The 18,446-nt window shown below is 41.2% G+C and overlaps 1 protein-coding gene across 19 annotated transcripts in view; it reads right to left on the bottom strand.

The window, feature by feature from the left end:
• LOC116226304 (poly(rC)-binding protein 3-like) overlaps nucleotides 1–18,446 on the bottom strand; it is a 479,048-nt gene that overhangs the window by 18,200 nt on the left and 442,402 nt on the right. For 16 of the 19 annotated variants that reach the window (XM_090137228.1, XM_090137232.1, XM_090137240.1 and 13 more), the window contains 6 exons: nucleotides 17,233–17,364; nucleotides 13,470–13,598; nucleotides 11,550–11,693; nucleotides 7,769–7,825; nucleotides 7,178–7,253; nucleotides 5,279–5,331 (listed from right to left, as the gene is read on the bottom strand). In XM_090137228.1, coding sequence (XP_089993354.1) covers nucleotides 5,279–5,331; nucleotides 7,178–7,253; nucleotides 7,769–7,825; nucleotides 11,550–11,693; nucleotides 13,470–13,598; nucleotides 17,233–17,364 — 591 coding nt within the window. Of the gene's footprint in view, nucleotides 1–4,120; nucleotides 4,200–5,278; nucleotides 5,332–7,177; nucleotides 7,254–7,768; nucleotides 7,826–11,549; nucleotides 11,694–13,469; nucleotides 13,599–17,232; nucleotides 17,365–18,446 lie in introns of those variants that run through there. The other 3 variants (XM_090137234.1, XM_090137238.1, XM_090137239.1) reach the window with 2 other exon arrangements.

The following is an 18,446-nucleotide window of genomic DNA, read 5'->3' as shown; positions in this document are numbered from 1 at the left end:
AACACACTGCAGTCACCAGCTCTGGGAAGGCACCTCTGGGTCACACAGGGGCTGTCACCTGCGTGTGCAACAGGTCCTTGGGCAGCACTTGTAACACAGTTGTGTCAGGAGAAAGAATCTGTACGCTTGTAGATGACTTCAGGTTAGATATAGAGGGTTCAGTCTAGGCAGGTCCCAGATAACAATGATGCAGTTGTCTGGAGGAGCACTGTTAATTCATATACTGATTATGGCAACTGTCTGCAATGCAGACACCAACAAGTCTGTGTGTGTTGTGCTGAGTCGATTCTGGAAACCCGCTAAAGGCTTTGCTAAAGACTGCTTTAAAACTATACTTGAGAAGAAGACTGTGTCATTGTAGGTCCAGTCTGAAGCTCCGCCAAATCATCCTTTGATTCTGTGGTAATGAGCTACTTGAACATGCTCTACAAGTCAGTGGCCACCTCACTGCAGGTAGTACACAGAATACACTTCTTCCCTTGTCACACTAATGCTTCTGGCATCCTTCTTTTACTTGCTCACGTTTGTGCAGCATCTGAAATATTCAAGAGCTGATGGCTTCTGGAAGAAGCTCTGACCTACCAGACAGTGGACATTTCACCCTGATTTCCTGTAGATGTCCCTGTTCATTGCAGGGGAGTTGGACTAGATGACTTTTAAAGGTCCCTTCTGCCTCAAATGACGCTGTGATTCTTTGATTCCATTCTACATAGTAGCACGTACACTGTCCTGTTTGGAGGACAAGCCACATCCAAATGTTTATTTCAAGACTGACCTTTCTCCTTCCTTCAGCTGCCCAACCCATTCCATAGCTGCTCATTTATTGCACTACAGCAGGTTCTGTGTTAGTCGGTCCCTAAAGTGTCCTTCACCACAAAAGTTGCCTGTCCTCCACCTCACATGTAATGTTGAGTTTCACAGATGTGGATTCACTACTCCTTCAAGCTTAGCAGACAAGAGTTGAAGAACATGAAAGTTGGTAAACATGTTAAGTCCTTCAGAACTTTCAGCACTACATTATTTTTTATGCTTACCTGCTTGTTCAACATAGCAAGTGACAGTGATAAAGCTGGACCATTTGAGAGAGCAGCTGAGCTTCCTATGGGCTATACAAAGCTTACTGTGTACTATATTATAAATTTTTATATATGGTTGTATAATCAATGAACATATAGACATTATAATTATGAAATGTACCAGAGAGTTTGGCTAAGCAGGTTATTATACCAAAAGAGAATAAATAGAGTGCTTACCTGTGTCCTGGGCTTGCTGTAAAATTCCAAAGGAGGAATCTCTAGAAGAGATCCTTCTCCACTGGTAGTCAGCTCTTAAATGGGGTCTAGGAGAGGTGCAGCCAGGCTCCACCCCTTCCAGCAGCACAGGTGAATTGCCTTCAGCTGTGCTCCCAGGGCTGACTCATTGCTTGCCTCAGGTGATCAATCAGAGATTCAGGCCATGATTCAGCAGCTCCCATACAATGCTTAAGGTACATAATATGTACACTAAGAAACATACACAAGCATATATATACGCAAAACTTTTATGTACGTACAACCATCAGATCACAGAACTGTTAAGAGTTGGAAGGGACCTTTAAAGGCCACTTAGTCCAACTTCCCTGCATTGAACAGGAACACCTACAGCAGGTCAGGGTGCTTGGAGAACATGGATGCATATGTGTTTAGGTGTGCAGATTTTAACTCCCTCAAGGACGAAGCAGAATGGCTAAGGTCAGAAAGGCACCCAGCCCAGCAGCCTGCACATGTTTGCAGAAGAAGCCTAAAACCAGCTTGAGGAATAAAGTAAAGCTTTCATCAGTATCCTAAATTCTCATTCTGCATATGGCTTATGCATCACCTGAACAGAAGATGGCATCTCTGACTTCATGCTCAATAGTCCATGTGCCTGACAAATTCCCACTGAATCTGTTTCTGCTCTGCAGCATTTGTGCATTTGTTATCTCTCAGTATCATTGTTTGCCTTTAAAAATCAAAATATCAGTTGAAGTTCTCTCCTTCTTGTACTGTAAACATCAGAGAAGGATGGTTCCCTTTCCTACTGCTCCACCACATCTCATCCACCTTCTCCTACCTCAGCTTACCTCATTTCTTCTCATACCCACCAAAAAAAGCAAACAAACAAAAAAACCAAATCCTAAAACATAGATGCTGCTATTTGCCTTTTTTTTTGGTTTTATTGTGTTTTTCAGTAAAATTCTGCTGGTACTGATAGCAACAGGATCAAACCCAGAGTCTGGACTTGATAGAAGGGACTGGAGGAAGGTCTACTCCAGTTCCCCCTCCCCAACCTCTTGGTGCTGGTGGAGCTTCCCCCGACTTGCCATGTCAGAGATGTAGGCCTCTCTCTTCCGTATTATTTTCCCATGATGCTAAGCAAATACGTTAAGCATATGTCCTCCCCTTGCCAAAATGCTAAGCTCACTGATGCGGCCGAACAACACAGCTCGCTGCTGGGTTTTTCCTACTGTTTGCTCCTCCATATTCATCATGCTGCCACACTGCACAGGGAGGAGAACTCAGACTTCAAGTTCTTGGGTTTTTTTTGTTTTTTTTTCTTTTTTTAATCAAAGCCCAATATTGTAGGTCTGTCACAGAAGAAGTGTTGAGCTTCCACATATTTGTTTAATTTTGGTATCTTTTCTTTCTTATTGTGAGTGTAGCACTGGTTAAAACGGTCAAGGAAGCAGCTTCTACTGCTTGGCATCTGCCAGGTCCCTCAGCTTTTACTCATAGTACCACTGCATCTTCTTCAGAGTATCTTCTGCAGACTATTAAGTCTTCCCCCAACTGTTGCTTTCAAATCCTTCTGAAAACTTCTGAATCGGGGATGGATTTAAGTGAATATCCAAAGTCCTCAGGGCTTTTCTGGAAGAGGCATTACCCGATTTGGGGCTGCATGTCACAGCAGGGTCAGATGCTGCCCTTGTGTCCTCTTTACAGCTGGCACCAATCCTACTGCAAGAGGTGAATTGTGATCTGTGGAGATGAGAACTCGGTGTCCCAGAGACTATCAGAAGAGAAGGAGGAGGAAGAGGAAGCACCATGGGGCCTCTCTGAAGGCTAGGTTTCCCTGGGGACTTCTCCAAGAGCACTTTGCATGCTTGGTCCTTCTCAGACTCCTGCAGGGAAGGACTTCTGACACAACTGGTGATAGAAACAGTTCTTCAGGATGCATTATCCAGCTTGGATGGATTTGCATGTCTGTTTATATGGAGTATTGACCAGATTTACTGTTTTTTTAAAATGTTTGTGTTTTCCAAGGGTGAAGCTTTCCTGCTACTTGCTTCTGCCTGTCTCCCACATAAATATATGGGAATTACGCATAATTTTTAATGAGGTGGATTTTATATTATTATTATTGGTTTATTCATTTACTTCCAATGGCCATTTTGGGGATTGGATTACACAGTGTTGTGAAATCTGATAACTGTGCCCAGCAGTGATGCCATCCCTCCTGTTCCCTAAAGGACAACCACTATTTTACTACCTCACACAGAGGCTTGTGCAGAACACACCCCATGTCTGAGCTCCTCATTCTCTTCACACTTGATTTTCTTCCACCAGATTCATACTGGGATTTTGGCTTTTTGTATTTATCATTATCTTGTTTTTAAAAAATAGGTGTAATACATGTGTAGGTGCAGTGGCAACTATAGAACAAGTGGGTATTTGCAAGCCACATGTTGTTCTCACCTGTGCTGGACTTCTGCAGGCCTGCATGCATATAATGAGGGAGGTTTCTGACCAAAACAGGACTAGGAGATGTTGGCTGGGAAAGTGAAGTTGAATTACTAGTGCATGGTTTCCTGCACAACTGCTGCTGCCTCTCCCATCTGAACCAATGCAATAACTTCCTTTCACTGTCTGCAGGCTGTTTATAAGCACAACCCCACCTTGGCACTGGTTTTTCTCCTTTAGCAACAACAAGGCACATGCTGTGAAGCTCAACAAATTTTCTATTAGAAACAACACATGGATGTGTATTTGCTTCTGAGAGGACAGTGCTGACCCAGAGCATTTCATAGCTCCTCATCTGAAACAGATCATTTTTTTTCCTTTTCTAGAGCACCACAGCACATTAGGCCAGCTGTCTCCCTCTCTGTCTGACAGGAACACTGAAGAAGTGAAGTCAGAAGAGTAACCTCGGCTTTACATCACAGGGGCAAGAACAAAAATTGCCTGAAAGTCAGATTACAAAAACTTGCTTTGTAAGGATAAGTACCATGCTCTCATAAAATCCTCAACGTACAGTAAATTGGGATATAAAATACTGACAGATCAGCAGGACAGCCTTTAAGTCACATAAAGCTTACAAAATCAATGTGCTCATAAAATAAAGATTTACCTTTGCTTCTTCTTTGTTGTTCTGTATCTTTTTTTTCTTACTGTAAATCATTGCCACTGAGTTTAATAGGGCTTATACAATATTGTAAGTCTCTCTTGAGTAATATAATTGCTATTTGTGTTCCCACTCATACTTGAAAGCTTTTTTCAGTGGAGGGGAAACTGTCTATTTTTCAGGTGACTCATTTGTAATGCAAACTCAAAAAAAAATCCCTTTGCTGATGAAAGAGAATAAAACTCGAAGGCATATTAGCATGATGCACAGAGCATCAGCTGAGCAGTTAGAGCAGCTGCTTGAGGATTAGCTCTGTACTGCCCAGGAGACTGGATCTGTCTGTCACAGCCAGTGCAGAGCTGCTGGAGCCCCTGTTCTCAGCTAAATGCTTGTACTGTACCTCTATATAACCCACATCTGGCTTGCACCTTTACTAACTTTTTGCAGGGGAAATACTCCACCTGGGGTAAGCACAGTCTCTGGTGCAGACCAGCTCCATTCCACCATTGTGGTATGGTTGGTCTCCAGCCAACCCACAGCAGATGGGGACTGAGCAATTTCTGACACCCTCCAGCCCCCCTGCTAGGGTCATGCATGACATGGTATGTGTCTCAGACCATGTCTGCTTTTCACTAAAAGCACCAGACAACCAGGCTTTGAGGAAATGGGTGAAACACCATGGCGTGGACACCACTGCGCAACTAAGCCAGCAGCACTGGAGGTGTGACATGAGATGGGAGGGCCACCTTCACTACTGCTGTCAGCATGTCGGTAATCCATAGCACCCTCCTCCCTTCAAAACCAAACCCCAGGTTGCTTCTGAGGACTAGTGTTTGCAAATCACCCAAGACGACAGAATTCCCCCCGGTGGCAGAGGAGAGCAAGAAGAGAAAGCGGTACTGACTATGGGTCCACTTACATCATTGGGAATAGTAAGTTCATGGGAACTGGTTGGAGAAGTGGCATCCAGTCCTATGTGGGGAACAGACAGAAAATGTTATGCTGGTTGTTTGCTAAAAGGGTAAGACACAACAAGCCAACAAGCGATATTATAGAGGAGGAAACATACCAACAAAAAGAACCAGAAGAGCAAAGAAAAGTAGAGAAGTGCTAGCGAAACAGAAATGAAAGAAGATGCAAAACTCAAGAGGGTTGGACTCACTTTAAAACAGTCTTATTTTAATTAACCTTTAACCCACCAAAACAACAAATGTCACATGATTCCACAGAGTCACACAAATCCTTTAGAAAATGGAGGGTTTCACCTACAAGTCATTTCTGAAGCTCATCATAAATACATTGATTCAGAAATTAACAGATGACTGAAATTTGACCTCTCTACCCAGTGTTGTAGAATACAGAAAATTAGGGTGGAACTCAAACAGAAAAAGTAGTTGAACCAAATACATAGTCATGAAAATTAAAAATAATAATAATAAAATAATGATGAGGAAATTAACCTAGAAGAATTTGGAAATTAATGTGGGATTAGTTGCTGAAGAATGTTGGGAAGGGTCATTTTTGAAGGGAAAAGTACTAAATAATGTAAGTTGCATACATTTGTTTTTAAATTGGGTGGACAAAAGGAAAATACTGAGGAGAAATGGAATTACTGCTCTAACACACAGTAACATTAGAGGAACATATATGAATACAACCATGAATACAACCAGGAAAAGATTAAGGAGCAGCATGTTAATGACAAGAATGAGGAACACAGAAAGCTGGGAAAGGCCATTCAATGTTACTTGCAGATATTTTATCAGATACACCATGAAAAAACAAAAATGTATTCTGGATGTCATTTCTCTTCCCTTCTCTTTTATTTTTTTTTTATTTATTTACTTGGGGGTTGTCTTGATTTGTTCATTATCATCTGTGAAGACATGCCAAAATACTCATTTCCAACTAGAAATTGTGGAAAAGGAGCTATTTACAAAACAGCAACTCATCTACAGTTACTTAAGTTTACATTCTACTAAGAATTGTATATACTTATTTGATGTTGACTATAACACAGTCAAGTTGCTCACAAAATTTGATGTATGTGATAAAATGTTATTTGCCATACCAAGCATTTACCAGTTTATTCGGTGGAATTTTTGATGCCAAGCTCCAATCTAGTGAAGTATAGTAAAAATAATTTATTGTATGGTTAATTGACTCAACTTCTCTCTTGACATGAGTTCTTTCTCTTGAGTAAATAATTTGTTATCAGCTCATGTACTTTAATTCAATCAGGCTGAATTTCACATTTCTTAAGTGAATTGAATTTTCACTGCAGTTTGTAAGCAGTCATTTGCTCCAGTAGGACATGAGGCACTTGTCCCAGCAGTGATGATAAGTGATGGTCTTAAGACATCTGGCTCTATGAGGAGCTCCAGTTTTAGCATGCATTAATTTCTTTAATCTAAATTTCTATACTGCCATTACATACTGTTTTCTTGTATTTTTTGGTTTACAAAAGATGCTAACAAACTGGATATTTGGCAGGACAGATGTCCAAGTGCTTCACTCAGTGTCAACTGGTAGATACTGTACGGTCCACAATAACTTTATAAGGACTGAAATAACTCAGGATTTTTAGCCAATGGCACAAACGGAGTGGGTTCGATTAAATAAACATAACAAACAAAGCATATCTTAGTAGTGATGAAAGGAACTGTAATAGAGGAAAGGGAGGGAAGAACAAAGATTAATGTGTCAAAACAGAAGGATCATTGGTCATTGACCACATTTATTATTAAAATGATGTAATGACCACGGGAAACAAAGCTGTTAAGAAGAAGGACATCCCCAGGAGGTCATGGGTACGTACCAGGGAAACCAGGGGTGGTCTGCCCAAGGGGAGTAAAGGGGGGATGCTGCATAGCCAACTGGTGAAGCTTGGTCAACTGCAGGGCAGGATGGGAAATTAGAACTAACCAATCAAATGGAATTATTTCAGAGCAGAGAAACCATCTTACATGTTCTAAAATTGGATTAATTAAAATTATATTAAAAAAAAAAAAAAAGAAGTTTAATCATTCATTCTGATCTACTGTAGAGAAAAAATAAAACAAAACAAAAAAACAAAAACCCCAAATTGGTTATAAATGACATCTCTACTGTTATTACATGTAGCAGCTATTGTTAATACTAACTAATTACTGTAGAATTACATATTAAAAGTGTTCAGATTTAACACATGCAAAGAAGACTGAGATAACTGTAATTTGTTCCTGGGCCATTGTACTTTCTAGTAATTATTACACAAGATAAGAGATGCAACTGAACTATAATGTACGCCTATAACGTATGTCATTAGGGACATGTGTCCTTAGTCCATGTTAACTCCATTGCTAGCAGTAGAAAGTAAATATTGCCCGGAACAAACAAAAAGGTGAGGAAGAAAAAGGGAGTAATTTACATGTGCTGGACTCACGTCTGGATGAGGGATGGCATACTGCCCCTGAATTGTAAACGCCTGGAAACGAGAAGCACAGGGAAGACACAGGTCAGCTGGGTGGGACAAGCACAGGGCAGCCTCCAGCTGGCCCCCACGTGAATGCCGCCCACATCACCCTCTACACTGAGTAAAGCTTAATTTTCTTGTGCTGCTTGATAACGCCTGGCATGGTGCAAAATGTTGTTCACAGGATGTATGGGGTGATGCCAAGAGCTACAGCCTACTCACTGGCCACCCTGATGCAGGAGGTGGCTTGCTTGGCCCACCAACACAGTGCCAGCAGATGCGATCCTGCATGGCACACGACACAGCCCCTCATCTCCCCTGCTGGCTCTGCTCAGCCCTGTGCAATGGCCTACACAGAAACAGCCATGAAGAGATTATAATTTTCTACTTTATTCTGTAGAGCTTTTCTGAAAGGAAAGGCATGTCAGAAAAATTTTAATGTGCTTATGCTTAGACGGGCAGGGAGGCAAAAGGACAAATTATAATGTATAAATATTTGTAGTGGGAGAATTATAAACAGGAACAGAGCTGATTAGCTTAGTTTGCAAAATGCTAATTTGACAAAAGGCCTCTTAGAAAGCAATGAATCCTCTGCAAATGATAAAACAATTCATTTAATGATGTTCAGATATTAAAACCCTTTATGCTCCAACAGCTTAATGCACATTTCTGCAGCAAAATTTCCCTTCTGGAGAATAAACATTTCATTTAATTTTGAAATTAGTTATAAAACAAGGCTGAAATCTGGCAAATATTATTCACATGAGCAGTTTTCAGCCAGAATTGAACTACTGGGCTCAACGGCATGTTCACTTGCATACATACTCGCATGCATCTATGGGGATGGCCATTAGAAATGGTTTATAAATGAAAAGGTCCCCATCTACGGAAATAGACTCTAACTGTCATCAGTGGATCTTATGCAAGCAAAGTGTGTGTTTAAGTGTTTTATCAAATGAGGACAACCTTAAGGAAATGTTAAGTCTGCTCTGCTGAGTGGAAGGCTTTGAGTGTAGCCAAGCACATGAGCGGCCTTTCAGATATTCAATGGATATGGCACTGGGCAGGAACCCAGGCCTATGAGCAAACAGCGGGTTTGAAAAACACACTTTGGTTTCTTGCACTCTCGGGTATACTTCTGGACCAGAAGTATCCAATTTGATCTTGGGTTTCCTTCAAATCCAGATAAGAGGACATCATCTTTTCACAAGGGTGCTTCCCAAGACGTGGTCTCCAAGCCAGCAGTGAACTTGCCAACAAACCTAAAAGCACCCTCTTCCTCATTGCTCTTCTTGCGCATATTTCCACATACACACATGAAGACACAAACAAAACTATGGAAATAACAGGAGTAGGTAACACTCAAAGCTCTGTTTATTAACTCTGCCCTTTCCACAGCAGACGCATGAGAAGTACAAGCCCAGTAGTGGCTATTGAGGCATCTGTCTGGTAATGCTTAGCAAGGGCAGGAGCTACAGGTCTGCTTCCATCAAAGCTTAGACAACTTTCCAACTGATGTACTGACTATGGTAAGATCAAGAATTACCTGGCCTGCATATCTTCCTCATTTTAAGAGGCATAAAGCAAAGCTGTCACTGTTGACTACCAGTCTAAACAGCAATGTAGCACAAGGGGCAGAAATCTTCTATTTGTTTCCTTCAGGCAAAAGTGCAAATTTTTTTTTAAGCCATTGCTTAGGCTGGATGTTGGTAAATGACAGAGCAGAATAGTACAGTTCAGCTTCCTTTCTGTCAGGCAGTGCGATATCGAAGAAGCACAAGAAAATTAAAGCCATACTTACAAGAATAAAACCCCAATTTGTTAAGTAAGAACAGAAATTAAATTTTTCTAGTGCTGTTTGATAAGCAAGCATTAAAGAACCTGAAACCTTTAAAGATAGCCATGATGTTACTTAGAATGGAAAAATAACTTTTGATATTGTAGTCAAAGGGCTGGGTGGACTTAATACTCTAAATGAAATTTTATTTTCAATGTTAATTTCCACTCAGGAAACCCCTTAAAGCATCCTTCCACAGTGACTCTCAAACACACCTCAAGCATTTTCTATAGAAGTTTAGTTAGTCAAAGACCACATTCAAAGCACACACAACGCATCTGTCTCAGACACTCTTTCTCACATCAATAAGGTTGCATCAAAAAAGTGACAACACCTTTTTAACTGGTAAAACTGAAGATGGCAAGAACTACCAGGCCTTCAAATAGAACACTTTGAGTTATTTATACGAACTGTTTTGGGCACCCAGAAAACAGTTTCAATGTTTTTGGTAATCACATACAATCTTCAAAGCAATTACAATTGGCAATTACAGCACTGGTAACAAGGGCTGCTGTATTATGTACATATGCATTTCTTAATGGAAAGCACTGCAGTAAAAACTTAATATACTTCTGGAATAAATTATTCTGAACTCTCAGACCAACTTTTGGCAATTTATTTTTAATTCCAACTCAACGTTGGTCACTACGGGAGCTGATTTCTTATTTTGAAGAAAACCTAGAGGAGTAAACTTGGACACCCAGGAATTTAAAGCCACTATATCCAGATTATAAAAATCTGGGTATATGCCACAATATCTCATTATAGGCTAGAAAGTAAAACTCTGAAATAAAAACCAGAGACAGTTTATTGCAAAGGCCTTTAGGAGGAAATGGCTTGTTGCTATATGCTTGGTATGTTTAGGAGCCTGCTGGAACACTGGCAGATTAGGGAGAGACAGGATTCTGTGGCAGTAGCACCTCATGCCACCTGCCTTACCAAGAACTTCATGCCTGGCTCCTCAAACGATTCCTGTATTGCCTGTTGAGATTCCCTGTTGTATTCCCTGCATAAGACATGGTCTCTGGGCCTGCAGATGTCCCATCATGCATGTGAGTGACTCTTCCCACTGGATAAACACTAGAAAGGGGCTTTGCTCTCATCTTGGGTGAAAGAATAGACTAGGATGGGATGCCTTCTGCCACAGAGGCTTCAGACACATGAATCCTAAGAAGGGAAACGTGGCCTTCCTCTAGCCTAGATTTAGGAGACCAGGATTTGAGCAGGGCTTGCAGCATCCCGGACCACCTTTCCACAGTTCATAGCTTGCTGGTTATAGATCCCCTTGTGAGACTCCTGTGGTATTTTTAGGCTTGGTATCAGCTGCACTTGTTGTTGGTTAATTTACTAAAAGTGCATTCCCCTTGAAGTTCATGGTGGTAGAGCAAATTCCTGTCACATCTCAGCTGCTTGTTGCAAACTTACTTCAGGACATTATCACAGAACAAGGAAGGGTTACACTGCACATGGGTTTTTAAAAGCAGATAAGAACTCTGATTGATATAGCATAAGATGAAGGGGAAATAGGCAAAATTTCACCATATTAAAAAGATACAGGAAAGCTCTGATTCCATTACAAATGAGACTTAATGGCTGGGAAGGTCTGCACCTACATTTATATAGTTTGTTTAGCCTCAAAACCCAATTGCTAAGGAACTATAGGGCAAAGGAAGTTATAGGTGTTACTGAAGTCATCTGCAGAATACCCACTTCCCAGGCTTATACAGCAGCAGGAAACACACTGTATATCAAATGCTCCCCACTTAATGTCTTCTCATTGTTTCCCCCTTAAGTTTGCAATGCAGTGTTCTCCTTCCTTGCAAGCTGCAAGCACACAGAGTAGACAGAGCACACCAATACTATACCAGGCAAAAAAACGAGTAAAAGTTGAAAACTAACAGGCGCCGGCTGAGGTTGGGCCAAGACGGTGTGGTTTCCAGCTGAAGCCAAAATGGTGTCTGCTCTTACCTGGCCTCCTGCAAAAATGATAGGTGCAGAGGCAGGTTTGGGACGGTAGGGGATGGTGGCACCTTTGGGTGGGGACTGCAGACAAAAACACAAAGCGATCAAAATGCAGAATGAAGCAGAACGCGCATAACACCACTCTTTACCTTGGCCACCCTAGGCACTAGGGGTGCACTGACCCAGCCCCAGCCCGCCCTGCCCTCCTTACCAAGAGCCCTAGAATCAGAAGTCTGGTGTCTGAGCCCTAGGTAGGAAAGCTGAGGCCTCAGTTGTCCAACTGACAGCTGGCACTCGTGGCTTCACTACCCCTCTTAGCTGGTAAAGCTATAAAGCTTCATTAAGCACTTTAAGGCATTTCAGGAAACAATATCAAACTGTGTCAATGTTTTGGAAGAGGCCAGTCTGAGCACACCCTGCTCATTGATCTTCCCTATGCTGCTGCACATCAAGATTTCTTGTTTTACTGACACAGTTAAGTCGGCTGCTGCCTTGATCCTTCCTCTTGTTCAGCTGAGCAGGAAGGGCAGAGAAAATCCCTCCCAACTACAGCCTTCATCATGTACAGAAAGGGAACATATTTTCCTGCAGCCCAAGGCAAGTATATGAAGGGAAATACCTGACCCAGGTTAACATTCTCCCCATACACAAAGTGGGAGCGTTTGCCTGTAAAACAGGCTTCCATCTACCCAGCAGAATTGTGCCCTGGTTTCAATGCTGTAACTACAAATAAGAAAGGTAACAACCAAAACACTTCCATCACTTTATACCAAGTACTTCACTATTTCACTTCAATGAGAGTGGTTTATTTCCTAAATTAAATATATCTATTTATTCAGTGAATGCCACTTGCATACACAACTACACAACATGCTCAAAGCTGATAATAATTACTATCATGTACTCCACGTCTAAGGAACTAGCATTAGTTTTTGAATATTATCTTCTATATTATTTTTATACAAGAGTCACTTTTTTTCCAAGTAAAATATTGGGCATTTCTTCAGTTTTATGCCTTTTCTTTTTGCATAAGGCTGGGTGTTATTTAGATACAGTGCATTCTTATGAACAGCTTGTAGCCCCAGTGCTGTCTCACTGCTTCTCCTATCTATATATAAAATAAGTAGGACATCAGAGATCATGAGACAGCTCCTGGCTACACATAAGATAAAAAAGCCTATAAAACCCCAAACCTCAGAGAAAATATTCCAGCAAAAAAAATGATAAAAATGGAGAAGTTGTACATTCCACGTCAAAAGCTGTGGTTGCCATGTCAAGTTTTTTCATTTTGATATGCTGATGCTTTTTTCAAACTTCAACTTAATCAGTTGAGATGTGTATTTGCATGAAAGACATGTTCAACACAGGATTAAACAGCTCGAATCTGTGTAGAAATTAATTTTGTATCGTTTAACTTCAGAGCTAAAAAAATGCCATTGCAAAGAAACTTAATAGCCTTATGCAGTGATCTGACCCCAAGGAAGGAAAGAGTCCTGGTATGTTTAAATCACATGAGCCAGAATTGCTTCTACTTTAAACAAGACCTACGTGTTTTTGTCCTGTTCTGCATCAGAATAAAACGCTTTTCTCAAAAGATGGGCTGCAGCTCTGTGCAGGACCATGCTTTGCTGCTTGACAGTGATATGATGATCATGATAGCCCTGGCCCTGGGTTGCTAGGCCTGCTCCGAGAGGTTCCCAGACACCAGTCAAGTATTTGAGGCTCTGTCAGGGTCCCCCTGAAATCCCTGACCTGGGACAGATGGACAGCACCTCAGAGAACCCCTGGGCAGTTGAAAATCAGCAATATGTTTGAATATCTCCCATGTGAGAGGCAAGAACCCAAATGATCACTTACCTCCAGCATGACCACGCATATCTGTTTCACACACTGGATGATGGCATCGGGAGTGCCTGATATAGTGACTGCACGCTCCGTCGAGTTTGGCAGCATATCCCCTGCTACTTGCACCTGGGCTCCTGTGGACTTGAGCAGAAGCAAACCAAACAGAGTATCACTATCAGGGAGGCAATGCCAACTCTCATGGCTGGGGATGGGTATGGTGGAGGGCATGCACCTCTTCTTGCTAAATACATGGGAGAGCATGGATATACACACACACCAACACAGCAGTTGGGGTCTGGAAGAGCTTGGATTTGCCTGTTCAAGCCAATTTGCAAAAATTCCAATAGAAAGACTAGTGCTCAGTAGCTGATAAAAATGTAAACCGTCACCTGCATTTCAGGACAAATCTTTTAACCACCTCAAAAACAGATAATTACAGTGCTGACTAAAAGAGAAGAAAGTAGGAGAGGAGAGGAGGCCAAAATAATCCTTGGCATTATTTCATAAAAATCATGAAAGACTTTCAATCAACAGAAAAAAGGCCAATAGCATTTCATATTGAATTTGCACTTCCACATATTACAAACAAAATATTTTCCTGGTTGTTATTGAAATGCTATGTACATATATTTAGTTAGTTTTTAATTATAACTGAGTTTGTGTCAGCCAGCAAAGAGTTATTTTATTTTCCTGGTGGTCACACACAACACATACTATTCTTTTTTCCAGAGACTGATTAAATTACTGATTGCATCTTCTGTTCACTACTGCTATATAAAGACAGATATCAATTCCTTTTTCCATAACAGACTTTGAAATTTCACCATAATTTCACCAATCTTCTTCCCTTCCCTTCCCTTCCCTTCCCTTCCCTTCCCTTCCCTTCCCTTCCCTTCCCTTCCCTTCCCTTCCCTTCCCTTCCCTTCCCTTCCCTTCCCTTCCCTTCCCTTCCCTTCCCTTCCCTTCCCTTCCCTTCCCTTCCCTTCCCTTCCCTTCCCTTCCCTTCCCTTCCCATCTTTTTCTTACAGCCTTCTCTTGCAAATGCATTCGTTGCTGTTCTTGGACAGCAACCCTAACTGGCTGAACACAAAAAAGCATCCAACCCTCATGGAATTGTTACTCAGTGTGTTGTGTGACAATGAAATTAGATCATATCTTAAGGTAGATGCACTTTTTTTGTTGTTGCTGTTTGATAGTGGTTATTTTTTAACATGCAGTTCTGGGTATCTGTATGACTAGCATAAAATACTCTGCAAAATTCTGCAGTCATTTATGTATTTGCTTCCAATGCTAGTTTTGTTTATTCTTTTACTTTGATCACACATCAGCAATGAAAAAATAAGTAAGATCTTCCCAATACCCTTCTGACTATGCAAATGTGAAGTGTGCATCCACGCTACATTAGCCTTACCCAAAGACCCCTTTGACTACACAATATCCTTTTACTTCCTTGCACTAGAGAAGTAGCTAACTGCTTCTAAAACTGTTCCCACCAGGACAATCATTGTAGTAATACACAGACCAATTTCACCTATAAGAACCTGTGTCCTACAGGCACTCAGCGTTACAGCGTTACAGATTAGATTTCCAGAACTTGAAACAAAAGACAAAAGGGTGACAGCTATAAAACCAGCTGCTAAGTGCTTAACAGACCACACTTTGTGCTTCTGCCCAGTACTACTTTAACACAAATGAGAAACTAGCCAGAGCCCTACTGCCAGACAGTTCTGAATAAAGAGACCAGTTTCCTGCATGTCTAATATTTGCATAGAAGATTAAGTGCACATCAAGTGACACTGTGTCCCACAGCCCAAAAGCATGCTTGAAAGTAAGTACCAATGAGAGGCACAGCTCCCTGACTTTTTAATGAAAAAAGGGTAAAAAAAAAAAAAACAAGAAAAAAAAATAAAATTATTTGCAGGTCTTGGTAAATAAAAAGACCACTTCAAAGGGTAGAGCTCTGAATTATTCCTCCATGAGTTTACAGCAGACAATATATGCACATTTTCATGTGCTTCCATTATAAAGCAAAAGGCACACGGAGAAACAACATGCTGTTTGTGTGGCTGCAAAAACTGCAACAGCCTTTGGCTGCTCTGCCAGCTGATGGAAGCAGTGTGTACTGTCTGCACTTCAATACATGTGAGGAGAGGAAAAAACCTTCCAGCAGAGGTCTAATCTTGACTGGTGAAGATGTGCTCGCATAAAGAACTTCACTGAAAAACTCCCAGAACAATAAAATTTGAATCCAAATGAAAGAATCTGGAAGTATCTGAAAGTCAAGAGGACAAGACCTTGGACTGTCCTCTATGGTCACTTATTCTTCTACGGTTACCGTAATGCAACATTTCAGAGCAAATTTTAGACATTTAATTTTGATCAGAACATTTTCCAGTCCTCTACAACATCTGATCAAATCTTCTCTTACCAAAATGTCCACTTTTTTTTCCATGTTTGAAAACGAAACTTGGAAGTTCAATGAAACATACTGTCTTGAAGATACGTTTTTAGATAAAAAGGAAAGTTTCCCTGGTAAAACTTGGTGAAAAGCTTTTGTTTTGATAAAGTCAAATAAAAATGAACTTCATCTTGCTATTCAACGCTTTGTTCTGTGTTAGAAAGAATACAAACGTAGAAGGAGCACCATCATTTTCTCCAGAGTAAAAAGCCATTTTCAGAAATGTTTATTCAGATTCCCTTTATATAAATTTAGCATGTACCTACTTTTATTGTTTTACTGATTAAAAACATCAGATCCTCAGCTTGACATGTGCTAAGTTGCTGTAGTCACAGTAGGAACAATTCAAGCTGACACTGTGTGATCATTTTTGCATTTTCTGATTAGAGAAAAATGTGGCTGCTAGCACAGTGAATTGAATGAATGCCTTTAGATAAAGTCTGAATTAAAAATAAATCAATATGAGATGAGAATAGATGAGGTCAGGTCACTCATGGAACAGTGAGATTAGGGAGAAGCAGAAAAACAAATCAATTAAAAAAAAAAGATAGCTCAAGAGTTTGATCTCATGACCTGGCCTCCCCATCACAACCTGGGCCTTTCCCTGACTGCAAAGGTTGGAACTGGCCTGGAAATGTCCACAACACTCTGGGTTGGCCTCCTCAGTGTTGCTGGCTGGAGGACGATGCCGAAAAAGAAATCTGAAAGGACATTTTTATTTGCTAGGGTGTTGATTTGCTGAAATGTGCTTGACTGTTTTCTCAATTGTTTATTTTCCTCATCCAAGCTGTGTTTGAGCTGCTCTAGTAGTGTTTGTAAAGCTGCTTGTTTATTTCATATGCTGTCTCTGTGTCTAGGAAGGTACAAGGGCGCCGTGGTGTTGGTCATCGGCGAGCTGCAGAGTAAGGCTTTCTGAGGCTTTTCACTCAGCACGTTTGACAGTCAACAGGATAACACCAATTTATGACCACCTCCTCCTTTCACAGCTGACATGAACCAATGATTCATAGAAAATGCTGGACACATAATTTCCATAAAATAATCTTCACAGAATCACTGAATAGTTTGGGTTGAAAGGGCCCTAAAAGCCCACCCAGCCCCAACCCTGTGCCACAGGCAGGGCTGCCCCCACCAGCTCAGGCTGCCCAGGGCTCCATCCAACCTGGCCTCGAGTGCCTCCAGGGATGGGGCATCACAGCCCCTCTGGGCAGCTGTGCCAGTGCCTCACTGCCCTCTGAGTAAAAAATCTCCATTGGCAAAGTGCAATGGAATGACACTGAGCTAGTCAGAAATCCTGGCAGACACCTCGAGACTTACCTCCCTGATTTCTTTGATTTTGGAGCCTCCTTTTCCTATAAGGGATCCGCACTGACTTGCTGGCACGACAAGTCGCAGTGTTACAGGTGGCTTGCTTGTCACTGAGCTGTTTGTCATTGAAGCATTTATGTCCTGTAATAGCAACATCAATCAGAATTAGCTGAGGATTTGTCATTCCTTTTGGGTACTAAAGGGCTCAGAGCAAATGCCTGAGCAGTTCTTGAGGACTCGGGCAGTTTGTAACTAATTGCGTCTCATCTCTGCTGCAGGTAAAGCCACCAGCAATGTAGATGATACACTGTAAGCATGGCTGCACAAGAAGCAGAGGAGGAAGGCTTGTGCTCCCTGCTGTCACAGCAGTGAAACCAGGGGACAGCCTCTGTGACAAGACTGGGAGGTGACTGTGGCACCTGCCTTTAGACCAGCTGAAGCAGATGGAAAAGATAAGCAGGTTTTTGAGTTCACAGGCCCCCAAATCCTGACTTTGTTTCTTTTCCACTATCTTGAGTTGAACATTTCTACTATATATTACATCTTTTCACGTAGCTTTTCTTCATTGTCACAAAGAAAAAAGGTTTTAAGAGGGAATGACAAAAATGATCTGTGACCAATCTGAAGCAAATAAAAGCAGATAATATTGATAAATACTTTGCTGCACCCACGCTTAATTTCTCTTTTGTAGCAGATCTGTATATTTATAGCACTGTACACTTTCTAAAATATTTTCCATCACAGCTATGTAACCAGAGTATAAACAATAGCAGTTATCTGTACCTAGGTATTTTAACATGTATTCACGTATTTTGTTATCTAGTCAAACTACACTGCCTATTTTCAAGGGCTTTTTAATACACTACTTGTCACAAGGTTTACACTGTTTTAAATATATTTTTGTTTCTTCAAAGTCTTCCAGCCACGTCAAAACTATCCCTCTAATTTCTTTATTCTCATCGTCTACAAGGAGTCAAATCCAAACAAGGAGTCTCAATGACATACTCATAAAATCATCAGATTAAAAAAAAAAATAAATAAATCACAAAGGAAAAGATAAAGCTGACCTTCCCACTGAATGAAGGGACCAAAATCAAGCAAGCAAGCAAGCAATTCACAAGCTATCCAAACAACCTATGGGAACACCAGCACTGTTCGCTGCAGTACTTCTGCATTTGAGATGGTAACGTTCTGCTGTCTAAGAAATGGCTCAGTATGACCTT

Source organism: Phasianus colchicus, chromosome 3 (assembly GCF_987193195.1).
Source record: "Phasianus colchicus chromosome 3, bPhaCol1.hap1.1, whole genome shotgun sequence".
NCBI lineage: Eukaryota > Metazoa > Chordata > Aves > Galliformes > Phasianidae > Phasianus > Phasianus colchicus.
The sequence above is the reverse complement of the archived record's forward strand: the minus strand, read 5'-3'. Positions and strand labels throughout refer to the sequence as shown.